The sequence below is a fragment of the Oratosquilla oratoria genome, chromosome 1, assembly GCF_046742065.1.
Source record: "Oratosquilla oratoria isolate Oo_2021 chromosome 1, ASM4674206v1, whole genome shotgun sequence".
Taxonomy (NCBI): domain Eukaryota; kingdom Metazoa; phylum Arthropoda; class Malacostraca; order Stomatopoda; family Squillidae; genus Oratosquilla; species Oratosquilla oratoria.
Window position 1 is genome coordinate 58,088,025 of NC_134777.1, and position 16,662 is coordinate 58,104,686.

At 39.2% G+C, this 16,662-nt stretch overlaps 1 protein-coding gene across 2 annotated transcripts in view; it reads left to right on the forward strand.

The window, feature by feature from the left end:
* The first annotated feature begins 7,194 nt into the window (after positions 1-7,194).
* The window catches only part of LOC143028660 (uncharacterized), a 245,980-nt gene continuing 236,512 nt past the window's right edge, over positions 7,195-16,662 (forward strand). For both annotated transcript variants that reach the window (XM_076191085.1, XM_076191130.1), the window contains exons 1-2: positions 7,195-7,440; positions 13,884-13,960. In XM_076191085.1, the coding sequence (XP_076047200.1) occupies positions 7,335-7,440; positions 13,884-13,960 (183 nt within the window). In that variant the 5' untranslated portion in view covers positions 7,195-7,334. The remainder of the gene's footprint in view (positions 7,441-13,883; positions 13,961-16,662) is intronic.

A 16,662-nucleotide genomic window follows, 5' to 3' on the forward strand; every position in this document is an offset into this window, starting at 1 on the left:
AGGCTGGGTCCGTTTTCTCTTTGTGAAACTTTGAAGAAAACTGTGAAACGCCAAGGAAGACAGGAACTATAATATTTTATATATTATATATCATATATATTATATATTCATATATATAGACAGGAACTACAATATTTTATATATATTTTTTATATAATATTTGTCAGAATATAACTAATTGCGTGGAGCGGTGCGAGCGAAGGCAACGTCATTCTTCAACGACGGACCAGCTTCAACTGACAGCTATAGGACCCGCCAACCCCACTTTGAACAGCCAGGTGACGTTCACGGGCCCGCTGCGCCAACTCCCTCGAAATTCGGTCGGAAGTGGTTAGACCTTATATTCTTAGATCTTGCTTGGAGTAGTCTATAGAACACCTACATCATTAGCTCTGAACAACGATAAGATATGTAACATTATTAGAGTAAGTGAAGAGTATAGCAGGGACAAACAAATTTTAGTATGTGGAGACTTCAATTTCGGAAATATTCTTTGGGAACAAAATAGAGTGCAAGAGGGTACCCAAGGGCTAAACCAGGCAGAGAATTTTTTAACAGCAGTGAGAGATGTGTTCTGGTCACAGCATGTGGATGACTGGACACATTTGAGGGACACGGACAACCCCTCCCGACTAGACCTAATATTCACGAAGAAGGAGTGCGAAGTGGAGGATCTAGCCCCCCTGGGGTTGAGCAAACATGCAGTATTATCCTTTAAATTTATTTCAGAGACAAATGCATTACTAGAAGAAGACCGGACAATGAAACTGAACTACCACAAGGCTGATAAAATGAAAATGAAACACCTATTTGGGGAGATAGAGTGGAAGGAACTTCTCAGGGGAAAAACAACAGGCGAGAAGTGGAACACCTTTAAGGAGAAGTATAACCAGATAATCAAGGAGTGTGTACCCACATATAAAGCCCCATCAAAATCTAGGAAACCAAAATGGATGACACGCAGGGTTCTTAATGCACTCGACAAGAAGGAAGCAGCTTGGCAAAGATACAGGGCCAGAAAGACACCAAGAAGACGACAGATCTACAATCACATCAGAAATAAGGCAACAGAAGAAGTGAGGAAGGCAAAATTTGTATTCGAAAAGAATGTGGCAAACAATGCAAAGGACAACTCCAAACACTTCTGGGCGTATGTGAGGTCCAAGACCAATGTTAAAGAGAGGGTTCCAAGCTTGCGAAAGGCAGATGGAAACCTAACACAAAGCGATAATGAGGCAGCCCAGACTATGAACGAGGCATTCAATAGCGTCTTCATCGGGGAAGAAGGAGCAGAGATACCTGAAACAAACCCTACCAACCAAAGTCAAGAAATAAATGATGTCCACATAACTGCTGCAGAGGTTAGGAAGAAATTAGAGGCCCTAGATGCAAATAAGGCACCTGGACCTGATGGCATTTCCCCCACCGTATTGAAAGAGTGTGCAGAGGTATTGTCAGAACCACTAGCCGAGATTTTCCATTCATCCCTGACAACAAGCGACGTACCCGAAGACTGGAGAAGAGCCAACATCACGCCTATCCACAAAAAAGGGAACAGGAGCACAGCACTTAACTATCGACCAGTGTCACTCACAAGCGTAGTCTCAAAGGTGGTGGAAGGCTTTGTTAGGGAGGCACTTATGGCCCATGTGAATAGAAACCGGATCCTATGCAACGCACAACATGGCTTCAGGTCTGGACGGAACTGCCTCACCAACATGCTGACATACCTGGATGACGTAATCAACGCAGTGGACAACCAGTACTGGATAGATTCTATTTACCTTGACTGTGAGAAAGCATTTGACAGAGTTCCTCATCAGAGACTGTTAGCTAAACTGGAGGCAATTGGGGTAACAGGTAACACCAAGAATTGGATTGCCAGCTTCCTGAGGGACAGATCACACCGGGTGGGCATAAGGGGTACTTTCTCGGAGTCGCTACCAGTGAAGAGCGGAGTGCCACAAGGATCGGTGGTGGGACCAATTCTGTTCATCATCTATGTTAATGACCTTGTTAATAATTTGGAATCATCGGCAAGTCTGTTTGCAGACGATGCAAAAATATATAGGAACATCAAGACCCGGGAAGATGTCGAGGCATTACAGAGAGACTTGGACAGAGTAGCTGAATGGAGCAGAAAGTGGTTACTCACCTTTAATGTAGACAAATGCAAGACAATGCACTTCGGCCATGGGAACCCCAGAACAAACTACAAGCTTGGAGAAAGGAACCTGGATAAGTCAACGGTGGAAAAAGACCTAGGAGTTTTTGTCTCTACAGACCTGAAGTCCTCCACACATGTAGCCATGATTGCAGCCAAGGCAAATAGCAGACTGGGCATTATCAAGAGGAATTTTACCTACATGGATCGGGAGATCCTGCTCCCTCTCTACAAGGCGCTGGTTCGACCGATATTAGATTATGCATCCCAGTGTTGGTCGCCATACCTAGTGAAGGATATCAAACTACTGGAGCAAGTGCAACGCAGGGCTACCAAGCTAGTGCCGGAATGTTCAGAGCTGCCCTATGAAGAGAGGTGCAAATTCCTTGGCTTACAGACGCTGGAGGACAGAAGAAAACGCGGAGACACGATTGAAGTCTATAAGCTTCTTCACGGATATGAGGACATTCCATACACCAAGTTTTTCAGCCTCAGCACAACTGGACTCAGGGGCCACAGTTACAAATTAGTTGTTCCGGACCACTGGAGAACTTCGCTCAAGGGAAACTGGTTCACAATCCGTACATTGCGTGAGTGGAATCATTTGCCAGATCATGTAGTGACTGCACCGTCAGTATCAACTTTTAAAACTAGGTACGACAGGCACAAAGGGTATGAGCAATCAAATACCGGCGCAATATTTTAAGAGGTGGGGATCCAACAAGAAATATTCTTATTTCCCCACTAACCAATACTAGGTAAGCAATACTAGGTAAGATAAGGTAGGTTCATGATTCTCTTCTATCTGCCAACAAAAAATAAGCACGGATGTGAAAAACAGAACTTCTGTCCATCAATTTATCATTTAGATTCTAAGGAATTGATTGATGGACAATAATAGTTGTTTTTCATCGCTGTACTTAGTTTTCTTGTAAATCACTGGAAAGTTTACAATATTAAAAAAAAAATCACAATAAAGCCAGGTAAACTATTTCATTAAAAAAGTATGGGGTCTGAGGTTTATTTAGAAACTGTATTCGTGAAAATGTTACATTTTGCAACTTGCAGTCAGTCATAAAGAACCACAATTAAATTAATAACAAATAAAAGAAATTGTGGTGTCAACGTGGTGAATGTAATATAGACTGGGGTGCGCAGAAGTGGGAGGTAGAGTGTTACCCGAAAGAAGCTCACCTCTGTTGAAGAACAAAGTCGACTGCTACAAACAGACTCTCGGAGAGGGGTGAGGGACGAATTTGACCTCGAAGTAGAGCGGTGGATTGATAAGGGAATTTTGAGTCCCTGGGAGGAGCCGGTGGAATCTTCCCGCTGATGGCAGTGGTGCAGCCAACAAAGAACAAAGTACGATCGGTGTTGGATTACCGAGAACTGAACCAGTTCGTGAGGTGTCATACTGGCGATGATTTTGTAGACGTATATAACGATAATCCTCCTTGCTGGTACCATCGCATGGACTAGGATAATTCGAAGGAAAATTATAGAATCCTACCTAATTTTAATACCTCCAAAGGTCCCCAGGCTGCAGAACTTTGATGGCTCCTCAAAAGCAGCAGGGCTTGACTTCACTACCAATCAACCTTCGCCCCGACATCATCAAAGACATATAACATGAGCCCCCCCCTCTTCCCTGTCCCCAATTGTACCCCTCTTATCTATATATATTCTCATACTCCAGACTATGTATAATTCTGCTGAAGAGGGCCACAGATAGTGGGCGAAATATACATATTTTCTGTCCATCTTATCTCATTCTCCGCCAGTGGGTCAATAAGTCTTATTTTACAAATATGCAACTACATTAAACCTTCCTAACACACACACACACACACACACACACACACACACACACACACACACACACACACACACACACACACACACACACACACACACACACACACACACACACACACACACATATATATATATATATATATGTATATATATGTATATATATGTATATATATAAATATATATATGTATCTATATAGATATCTATATGTATATATATATATATATATATATATATATATATATATATTGTTTAATGCTAAAGCACAAGTGGCACCAATGATTTTTAGAGAATATTTCTATAACTTTCTAAGTATCATTTTCTCTTCATGGTTCAAACTCTGGAGGAAAGTACGAAAGTCGTCAGAGTGGTTTTCCATTTTATACCGACAGCTGTTTCAACCATTTCACATGGTCGTCTTCAGGGTAAAACTGATTACAAATGTGAAAAACATTAGAATATAAAGGCCCGTGGGCCGTACAAACAACAGAGAAGAAATAAAAATGGTGGAATATGATTGGTGGGATATGTATATATATATATATATATATATATATATACATATATATATTCACACACACACATATATATATATATATACATACATATATATATATACATACATATATATATATATATATATTTGTATATATATATATATATATATATACATATATATATATACATATATATATACATATATATATATATTATATATATATATATGTATATATATATATATATATATATATATATATATATATATATATAGGCATGGAAGAGGGAGACCGGACAGAAGTTGGAGAGACGAGATCGAGAAGTTTGCAGGAGTGACGTGGCAGAGGATGGCACGGTCGTGTGAATCATGGAATGCTATGAAGGAGGCCTTTGTTCAGCAGTGGACTCAGGGTGGCTGATTTGATTTGATTTTATATATTACATATATATATATATATATATATATATATATATATATATCTGTGTGTGTGTGTGTATTTACCTAGTTGTATTTTACGGGAAGGGGAGCTATGCTCGTGGGTCCCGTCTTCATATCTCATTTTATCTAAACTATTTTTAAATTCATGTATTATTTTTGCACACACCACTTTCTCATCTAACTTGTTCCAACTGTGTGTATTTATCTAGTTGTATTTTACGGGAAGGGGAGCTATGCTCGTGGGGTCCCGTCTTCATATCTCATTTTATCTAAACTATCATTAAATTCATGTATTGTTTTTGCACACACCACTTTCTCATCTAACTTATTCCAACTGTGTGTATTCACCTCGGATCTGCTGCAGTCTCTGTCGAGACAGCCAGACACCACCCTACGGCAGTGAGCTCAGAGCTCATTATTTGCCGATTGCTGGGTAGGTCTGAGACCACTCACACACCACACACCGGGACAGCAAGGTCACAACTCTTTGACTAACGTCCCGTACCTACTCACTGCTAGGTGAACTGGGGTTACACGTGAAAGGAGACAAACCCAACTTATCTCCGCCCGGCCGGGGAATCGAACCCCGATTCTCTGGCTTGTGAGGCCAGTGCTTTACCAATCCGCCACCGAGCCGTATGTGTGTGTGTGTGTATTCACTTGGTCTTTGGATCACGTGTTGGACTCGTGATCGACAGCTATTTCCCTCCTGGAAGAGAGCTCAGAGCTCGTAGGTCCGATCTATGGGTAATGCTATGACCTTACACACACACACACACCCAACTCCCCGCCCACGAGAGTTAGAGTAACGACCCGAAGCGCAGCAGTACCGAAATAATTTCGGCCCTGAGCATGATTCGAACCAGGAGCTGCGGGCCACTTTCGTGGCAGCTCAACGTTCTACCAACTGCGCCACCGTGTTATGTATTTACCTGGTTGTATTTACCTAGTTGTATTTTGCGGGAAGAGGAGCTATGCTCGTGATGTCCCGCCTTTGTATCTTGCAGTGTCTAGTTTGTTTTTAAATTCATGAATGGTTTTTGCGCATACTATTTCATTGTCCAGTTTGTTCCAAGTGTCCAAAACTCTATGAGGAAAACTGTTTTTCTTCAGTTCTCTTCTATAGCTATGTTTTTTATTTTCTTTCCATGTCCCCTTGTGTTTCTTTTGTCCCAGTTAAGTAAGTTCTCTCTATCGAGTACCTCTGTGCCTCTCATGATTCTGTAGATGGTCAATAGGTCACCTCTCTCTCTTCTTTGCTCCAGTGTCGGTAACTCCAGTTTAGCCAATCTCTCCTCATATGATAGGTTTGCAAGTGCAGGTGCCATTTTTGTAGCTGCCCTTTGGATTCTTTCTATTTTCTTTATATTCTTTTTGGTACTGGGGGACCACAATGTCGCCGCATACTCTAATCTAGGCCTTATCAATGTAACCAATATTTTTTTTATCATGTCTTCGTCCAAGTATGTAAACGCCACTTTTATTGATCTTAGCAAGTTGTAAGTCTCCCCGACAATTTTGTTAATCTGTATATCATAGGACAAGTCGTTCGTGATAATTATTCCCAAATCTTTTTCGGATCCTACTTTCTTTACTTCTTTGGTTCCAATTGTATATTTTCCTGATATTCTGTTTTTGCTTTTTCCAAACTCCATTATGCTACACTTCTTAGTATTAAAGTCCACTTCCCATTTCTGACTCCAGTTCCATACCCTATTTAGGTCTTCCTGCAGTGCTTCACAGTCCTCATCAGTTTCTATTTTCCTTAGCAGTTTGGCGTGTGTGTGTGTGTATGTTTATCTACATATATACATGTACATCTATATATAGGTATACATATTACATATATAGGTGTACATATAATTACTTCTGCATTCGCTATTTCCTCTGATCGTTCATTTTTCCGACAATAGATGGCGTTATGAGTTGTGACTAAGAAATCTTCCCATAGTTTGTCTTCTTAGGACACTCCACTCTCAGTTTGAAGGGCTATACATCTTTAAGCATATACATAAGAATGTACATAGATGATTATGTCTACATTATCCTAATTGACACTAATATAAGTAATTTGATTACTTACATGCTATATTAAATTTTAAAGCAATATACTTTTATACGCATTTAACCTAAATATGTGCCGTGTAAATTTCTATTTATATTGACTGAAATTCTTATAGAAATTTATGTAAAAATCTACCTAATAACTTATTAAAGTCTAAGACATACATAATTATTCAAGAGATGAACTGACAATACCAAAAAATGTACCTTTCGTGATTGTGTGCCATCAAAACATTGCCGAGTTGGCAGAGAATAGATCTTGTAGTTTGTTATGGTTACAGAAGTGAAGCCCAGTTGAATTGATAACAAATGTAGTAGTGAAATTGATGTTGTAACGCTACCCAGTACCCGCAATAATGTCGTGGTTAGGTGTGAATATAAACGATAGCCTGAACTCCCTAAAAGGCCAGCTGTCAAACTTTACCAAAGAGGTTTTGACAGAAAGCATAGAGGAGGTGGATGGTAAGACTTTATATTTATTTTGGTCGCTGGTAAATTTTCATATGTAAGAAAGCATAACCAATAGCTAATCAGTATATGTGATCAATTTGGCGATTTTTTGTTGTTGATATTGTGGATGTATTATACATTTGTTTTGCTCGAATGATGGTCTCCCTGTCGCGAGAAAACTGAGTCTTGATATCTGGGAAACGGGATTTTGACGTGAATGTGGGTGTGGCAACAATAGATGTAAAAGGTCAACCACTTTCCCTCTAATACAATTTTTATGATAATGAAAGACAAAAAGAGGGGAAATATTATTTGTAGGGATTTTAATTATGTTTGGTGAAGTAGTGCAGAAACTCAGATATAGAGAAGTGGAATTGTAAACAAATTAAATTCAGTTTTAAGTTTAATTATCTATGACTTGTGCATTTAGATTTTGGGTATTTTTTAGAAGTGCATACCTAAGTGGTATAGCATTAGAAAAATAAATATTAATTTTTTGAATTATAATACATGAATGTAATAAATATTTTTCTTGCCGGAAGTCAGAAACAGAAAACATTGCTAAAACCAATGCAGAAATGAATGACGTCACTTTGACTCCTTTGCATGTCATCTTTGTTATGATAGATTCAGAGGTTTGAGATGACGACAACCTTGATGACCTCTAGAATTATAGGTTCTGCATAACTAAATGCAGGTTAGGTTAGGTAGGTAGGCTTGATTATTATTGACAGGTTAGGTTAGAATAGATGAATTTATTGTACTTTAATTTCTTCAGCCTCCACATCTACCAAAACAAACATGGTGTCTCAAGTAACTGAAGCAGCTATATTTGTTTGTTTATAGCTTTTAGCAACCTTTTCTATTATTAATTTCCACCAAGAATAACATATACTACATTGGTGTATTGTAATTACAAATTATTTAATTTTTTATTGCTATATCACGTAGGTGTGCACTTTTAAAAATTACCAGATATTGTGTCATGTTCTGTCCTAGTTCATGTAAAACTCTATCTCATTGTACTAACAATTTATATTGACCAAGATCTTCCTTGTTAAAAACCAGTTGCCACAAGGAATCTTTGGCCATTGGGATTTCCCATAGGTCAAAGAGTAAAGAGATTAAGTAGAGTTGTCTTGAGTGAATGTAGGGCAGTCTTAAGATAATGTGTTCCGTATTGTATACCAGGACACCGTGGAATTGTTTGTCCGCTGCAAGAGAGACCCGGGGCAGTGGATTGATTGATCTGTTGGATGATTATTCAGTAGAATAGGTTTATGTAGCATTTTGAAGAAAAGTAATATTTTTCTAATTGTTTAATGTTTCAGGGGATTCTGATTTCAGTTTACTGAAAAAATTATGATTGCTTAGTTATTAAAAAAGAAGGTTTATTGTTGATGTTATCATTCTAAAAATTATGTTTTGAACCATGTAACTCACAGAGAAGAGGCTGCTAAATAGTACTTTTTTTGGTAAACCTTTTCTTCACTCAACATGTCATATCATGAATGTTAACCAGTCACAGCCATTTTTATAGAATTGGTTCTATTGTGGACTATAATTTCTTGATACATGCAGTATTTTATCACATCTCTCTTAATTCCAAATTTTATGGTGGATGAATCCAGTATATACACAATCTCAAGGAAGCGAAGAAAGAATATAGTAAATACTATGATATTGTCTCAATTTTGTGATTAGCTGTTATGGTGAATTTTGTGGAACATGAGACCAATATTGTACATGTAAGTGGTGATCCTTTAAAACAGACATTAGAGTGAATCATCTCCCTATTGGCTATCTGCAAAACTCATCAACTCCCTCATCTCTATCTTGAGGTCCAACTCAAAAAAAAAAAAAAAAAAAAAAAAAAAAAAAAAAAAAAGGGGGGGGGAATTAAAAGATTGGTGACCAATCATTTTCATCTATTTAAGACATCTTCAGAAGTACCTCTGAAGATGTCTTGAATGGATGCAAACATTTGGTCACCAATCTTTTCATTTCCCCAGTGGTTTTTTGCATATATTGTCAATATGTTTATTGTGTATGTATATATATACATATAAATATATATATAAACATATATATAAATATATATATATATATATATATATATATATATATATATATATATACACACATATATATACATACACAAACACACACAAACATATATATATTCATATGTCATATGAAACTTGATAAATGGCAGCTGTTCCCATCTTCTTACTACTGTAAGCTGATGACATAAGAAGAGCTCCATATTAATACAACAGACAACAGCTCATTTCTTTGAGAGATTTATGGGAGTCCCTGAGGACCAATGTTATCTGTTGTGGGGCTGTACATTCCTAGTCATTGGAACTTCAGGCTTCAATTATTATTATAATTATTTTATCTGCCTATATACCAATGGCTTGTCATTATTGAGGTTATTATTATTATTGTGATTATTATTAGTATTGATATTATTATTTTTACTATTATTTTTACTATTACTACCACCACTACCACCACCACCACACCATCACCACCACCATACCACCACACCACCACTACTGCCCGTACTACCCCTACTGCCACTATTACTACTACTACTATTCTATATATCTATATACCAAGGGCTTCTTCCCCCATAAAAGGGAGGTAGCCAGTTCAAAGGCATGCACCCACTCCCACCTATTCCATTCCCATCCACCACATTTGTTTCCCTCTTATCTTAACTCTTTCTGGATAGAGGGTCATCCCTGTCTCCTGCCAATGCCTGGGCCAGAAGCAATGAAGCAAGACAAAGTACATCTACAGCAAGTCTGCATCACTTTCATGGTAACCCCCCCCCCTCCATCCTCACATTCAGAAAATAGAGATGGGGAGAAAGCCTTTCATGCTGGATCAAAATATCTTCCACACATAACCACATCACAACCCCCATCCCCTACCCTCTCTCTCTCTTGCTTGACAGACATGAAAAAGAAAGAAAAGGTGGAGAAAATCCTTTCAGGCTGTGTCAAAATATCATTCATACACAGCCATTCTCCATTCACCCATATTCTCTGACTTCTCCCATCCATCCATCTCATCTTCGGTTGTTCCCTCAAGTTCACTCCATCCACCTCTGCCTTCCACACCTCTTTTGCTAATCTTTCTTCTCTCATTCTTTTAATATGTCCAAACCATCCCAATACTCTTTCATCAGCTCTATCTGCCATTTCCTTTTCACCTCTGCTGACCCCCTCACTTCATTTTGTAATCTATCCAACCTTGTAACCCCTACCATTCATCTTGGACAATCCATCTCAGACACATTTAAACTTCTCTCTGCCTCTCTTGAATTCCAAGTCTCCACCCCATACAGTGTTGTCAGCTCAATCACCCCTTCATATAATCTTCTCTTTGCATCCATTCCCAAATGCCTGTTTCTCATGATAATTTTCAATCCTTGCAAGACATTTACTTGCTTCTCTCAACCTACAGTTTACCTCCACCTTCACTCCTCTATTTCCTTCCACATGCAACCCCAAATACTGTCCATTTCCTCCAGACTCTCTCCTAACTTGATGCCATCATCTCTCTTTGTACATCTCATCACCTTACTTTTACTCACATTTACCTTCAACTTTCTCCTATCATATATCTTCCCAAACTCTATCACTAACTTCCTTAATCCCTCCTTTGACCCTGTCACAAGTGCAGTATCATCAGTAAACAACAATTGGCTGACCTCCCACTTCTTTCCATTATCTTTAACCATCTCCAATCCCCTGCCCATCACCTTTGCATTTACCTCCCATACCACCCCATCCATTTACACATTGATCAGCCATGGCGACATGACACAGCCCTGATGGAGCCCCACCTTTACTTCAAACCACTCGCTCTCTCTTTTTCCAATTCTAACACTGACTCTACTACTCTCATAAAAACTCTTGACCACCCTTAACAGCTTTCCCCCAATACTGATACTACCACTAGTGTGATATTTACATGGTAATTGAATGATTAAATTGCTTTGCCAGAAAGATGGGGGTATTTTATCAATTTGACTGTGATTGTCTGACATGCAGCATTATTATGTCATTTCAATGTGAAAAGGATATATATTTTTTTTTCTTCTATTTATTGTCTGTTTATAAAAAAAATATAAAAAAATATACATACATATATATATATATATATATATATATATATATATTGATAAGAAGAGTGCTGGCTAGAATTGTGGCTTTTTAGTAATCTATATATTAGTAGGGTGTTTATACCTTATACAGGTAGTAATAATAATACTAATGATAAGTAATAATGGTTCCTGTTGCCTCAAGTTTCACTGATAGGAAACTCGCAGCCCCAAAGTACCTGGTATTTGTCCTTGGGCCATAGATCTGCTTTGAAAATATGAACTATTGTCTGTGTTGTGTTAGTGTCAGACTTTCTGGCTGGAAGTAATAGGAGGGGAGCAGTTGCCAGTTGTCAGCTCTCCTTATATGAGGTGGAGGAAATGCAGTTGAATGTGATAAAGACCTTAGATCCAATCTGGAGACTTGATGCCAGACCAGCAAGGATCCATCTCCAGATGGAGTTGAGGGATTTAATGGGTTTTGAAAATGGCCATCAGAGAGATGATTCTACTTCCATCTTGTAGGACCACCACTGAGAGATACCTGTCATTAGTCCATGTCCCTGTAGTCAGTCATTCAATTCATTGTTCCAGGTCTCTTTTACAGGAAATCCAGAGTCCCAAAGTAACCAGCTACAACCACCAAATGGGCCCAAAAGTCACTCTAGGAAGAGGTATTGTTGCCAGTTTAAGGCTAGAATAGGACAGTGTAGGATGAGGTGTTTGGTGTGGTGATTGTCTTTAGGGCAATTTGATTCTGTGGCTAAGCCTATTTTGTGTTCATACTGTTTTATAGCAGGATGGTGGCCTGAACACAGTCAGGCCAGTGTGATTCATGCTTGGTGCAGGAGGGATTTCTCTGTTGGATTGATGTCTGGGAAGTTAGGGGGAGTATGGTATTTTCTTATGGATGTGTTTTGAGATGAAACTGGTAGGTTATTGTAAGTGTTTGGGTACTGTTCTGCCATTTTCCCTTGTTTATTTGGTATTGCTTGTTTCCGAAGGGATTTCTCCCCGTCCTCTCCTTATATGCAAAGGGGGACGGAGAGGGGGGGTCGCCGATTAAATGAAGCGGCCTTGCTGTGGATGTACTGTGTCTTGCGACACTGCTTCTGACCCAGGGCGGTGGGCAGGGTGCAGGGATGACCCGTCATCCAGGTGCTCAGATGAGAGGAAGGGTGGGAGGGGTGTGGAGTGTATTTAGGGATGAAATGGGTGGGAGTGTTTTTACCTTTTTGGCTACCTCCCTTGGATGGGGGAAAAAGCCTTGGTATATGGTATATGTATGTATGCTTGTTTTATGTGGTGGGATGGATGGATGGGATTGAGGGCTTTTGCATAGAATTGTGTGCCTGTCATTTTCATATGAAGTGCTGCTCCATTGGAAGGATTTGGGTTTATGTATGTATATGTTCTGTTGAGGTGATTATAGTGTATCCAATTATTATTCTTGATGCTTTGCTTTGTGTATTTGGATGGGCATCTTTTTGGAATCATAGTTGAGTGTGATATTTATGAGCTGTTTGTGAAATGTGATTTTTTTTTCTCTCCTGAACAAAGCCTGTGCTTGCTAGGGATCTTAATATGTTTATTTTCATTTTGATTTTTGCTGTTGGGTCTGTGGGGTGTGGGCAGAAGGACATGTGCATATCAAAAGTGAAACCTAGGATTTTGGGGCTCTTGTTCAAAGGAAGAAGTTAGCCATTCATTTTTACTGTTGGATGTTTCTTTGGTTCATGGTTGTCTGGTGTGAGCAGTCATTGATGATTTCTGAGGGCTGCTGCCATTTCGTTTTGTCTCATTCATTGTTCTAGTTTGTCCAGGCATGTTTGGGTTTTGTTTGCAGCTGTTTTGTAGTGGATTTATTATTGTTAGGTCTTCTGTATTGGATTTTTCCATGTAGATTATCTACAATAATAGCTAAGCACAACAACAAAACAACAAGCCAAAGGATGAAAATGTCTTTTGGGCTTTGATGGATTTGGAGAAGGTATATGACAGGATTGAAAGATAGTCATTATGGAGTATTTTGTAGATGCATGGGGTAGAGGCAAGTAAGTTGAGATTAGTCAGAAATTATTATACATATAAGTAATGGAGCTTGTTTGAGGATAGGGGGTGAATGAGTTGACCTTTGTGTACTGTAGCCATGATTGTCCACTGTGTAGGTAATTTCCCTGGCATTTTGCATCTCATGTTCCTGGCATACCTTTATGAAGTAATGTGGTCTTCCTACCACTTTTTTTTTTGAAGGATGATCCATTTTTGTGTTTGTGTATCTTTTGAAATTGAGAAACAGGGCTCACAGGATTTTTCTTAATGTAATATACTTTTTCAGATAATGAAGCTGAAGTTTTTGTGAGTCGGGACAGGATAAGGGAATTAGAAAGTCTCTGCCAGCTTCAAAAACATGAGGTAAAGTCATGAATATTTCACTTTCATTTAAGTAATGATATATTGGATTTTATTTCAGATATGATTGGATAAAGGTACAGGTACCATATTTCTCAACATTTAGAATGGTAGAATGGTATGGTAGAACAGATAGAAAGGCATTAGTGTAGATTAAAGTGTGACAAATTTGAAGTGTCGAGAGTAAATGAAAGGTTGCACAAGAAAATATGGCATTTATGTATGTTTTAAGATGAAACATGTATTTCATTACGAAAATAGATTTGATACGTGTAGATGAGAAGAAACGTGCATTCACAGATTGTTTGCAAAATAGGATGAGAGACTCATATTAGAGTTACAAAGGAAAGAGAAGAGAAGTAAAGCACAAGATTAAGGAGGCAAAAAGGAGGGCAGACAGAAAACTGTGAAAGCAATAAAAAGATGTTTTGGAAGGAAATTAAGAGAGGAAGAGAAGGGAATCAAGTAGAGGAGAAAAGGTAAAGGTGTTGATGGAGAGATGATAATAGAAGAGATGGTAAGAGGAAGATGGGCAGAGTATTTTAGGGAATTGTTAAATGTGAAGGGAGATAGGGAGGGAAAGGTAGTCGCAGTAGGAAGCAGTAAGAAAGTGACAATGATTACTGAGGAAAATGGAGGAGAAATAAGGAAAGATGAGGTGAAAGCAGTTATTAAAATGATGAGAGCAGGTAAGGCACCTGAATTAGATGGGTGTCATGGGAAGTGTCTAAAAAAGGGAGGCACTATGATGGTGGACTGGCTGGTGAGGTTGTTTAATGTTTGTCTAAAAGAGGGTGGAGTGCTGGAGGAGTGAATGTATAGTTCCGCTTTACAAGGAAAAAGAGGCAAGCATGAGTATAGTAGTTTCAGAGGGATCAGTTTGTTGAATGTATTTGGGAAGGCTTATGGGAGGGTTTTGATTGAGAGGATTAGGAGAGGAACAGAGCAAGTAATTGGTGAGGAATAGTGTGGGCTCAGGACAGGTAGGGGTTGCATGGATCAGATTTTTGTGGTAAGGCAGATATGTGAGAAAGCTATAGGAAAAGATAAGGATGTTTTTTGGGCCTTTATGGATTTGGAAAAGGCTTACAACAGGATAGACAGGAAGACACTATGGGAGGTATTGCAGATATATGGAATAGAAGGAAAGCTGTTAAGAGCAGTCAAGAGTTTTTATAAGAGTAGTAGAGCCTGTGTTAGAATTAGAAATGGAGAGAGCAAGTGGTTTGAGGTAAAGGTGGGACTTTGCCAGGGATGTGTCATGTCACCATGGCTGTTCAATTTATACATGGATGGGGTGGTGCAAGAGGTAAATGCAAGGGTAATGGGCTGGGGATTGGAGATGGTTAAAGAAAATGGAGAAAAATGGGAGATAAGCCAGTTGTTGTTTGCTGACAACACTGCACTTGTAGCAGGATCAGAGGAGGGATTAAGGAAGTTAGTGACAGAGTTTGGGAAGGTGTGTGAAAGAAGGAAGTTGAAGATAAATGTGGGTAAAAGTAAGGTGATGAGATGTACAAGGGGAGAGGATGGCAGCAAATTGGAAGCGAGTAGGGAGAGAGACAGGAAATGGAGACCTTTAAATACTTGGGTGTGAATGTGGTGGGAAAGGGAGGAGTGGAGGTGGAAGAAGAATATAGATTGAGAGAAACAAGTAAATGCCTAAAGGGATTAAAAAGTGTAATGAGAAATAGACATTTGGGTGTAGATGCTAAGAGGATTTTGTATGAAGGCATGGTTGTGCTGACAGTACTGTACGGGGCAGAAACATGGAACATAAGGAAGGAAGAATTTAAATGTGCTTGAGACGAAATACCTGAGAAGTATGATAGGGATTACTAGGCTGAATAGATTGAGAAACAAGGAGGTGAAGAGGAGAGTCGGGGTGGAAAAGGAGTTGAGAGACAGGGTTGATGAAAAAGTATTGGAATGGTTTGGACATATGGAAAGAATGAGTGAAGAAAGATTAGTAAAAGAGGTGTTGAAGACAGAGGTGGAGGGAGTGAACATGAGGGGGCGACCGAGGATAAAATGGATGGATGGGGTAAAAGGGGCATTGGGAAAGAGGTGAATGTCTGTTGAGGAAGGAAGGGAGAAGACAGAAGATAGGGGTGAGTGGAGAAGGGTTGTGTATGGATGATGCTGTGAAGCATGGATGGGAGTGGGTGGGGGATGGGGGGTGAGAGAGCATGTGTGAATGATATTTTGATGCAGCCCAAAAAGATTTCTCTCTGTCTATCTTTTGCTGCATGAGGGGACAGAGAGGGGGGTCACCAATTAAATGAAGCAGCCTTGCTGTGGATGTGCTACATCTTGCTACAGTGCCTCTGACCCAGGATAGTGGGCGAGATACAGGGATGACCTGTCATCCAGGAGGAGCGAAGAAAAGAGGGTGAATGGGAGTGGAGTATGTAGGGATGAAATGGGTGGGATTGGATTTATGCCTTTGACTTTGACTACCTCCCTTGTAAGGGGAAAAAAGTGCTTGGTATATGTGTTTATGCTAGTACTGGTAATGATAGAAAACGAAAAACCATGGAAAGGTGGGTGGATTGGATGAATGAGGCCATAAAATCATATACTCAGGATGTTAAACGAGTAAAAATGTGCATTAGAACAGAGCTGGAGAAAAATGTGTAGGTCAAGCTAACACCCACATAAAATAAAGTAAGGAAAAGAAAAACACACATAAGATGTGGTTTTTT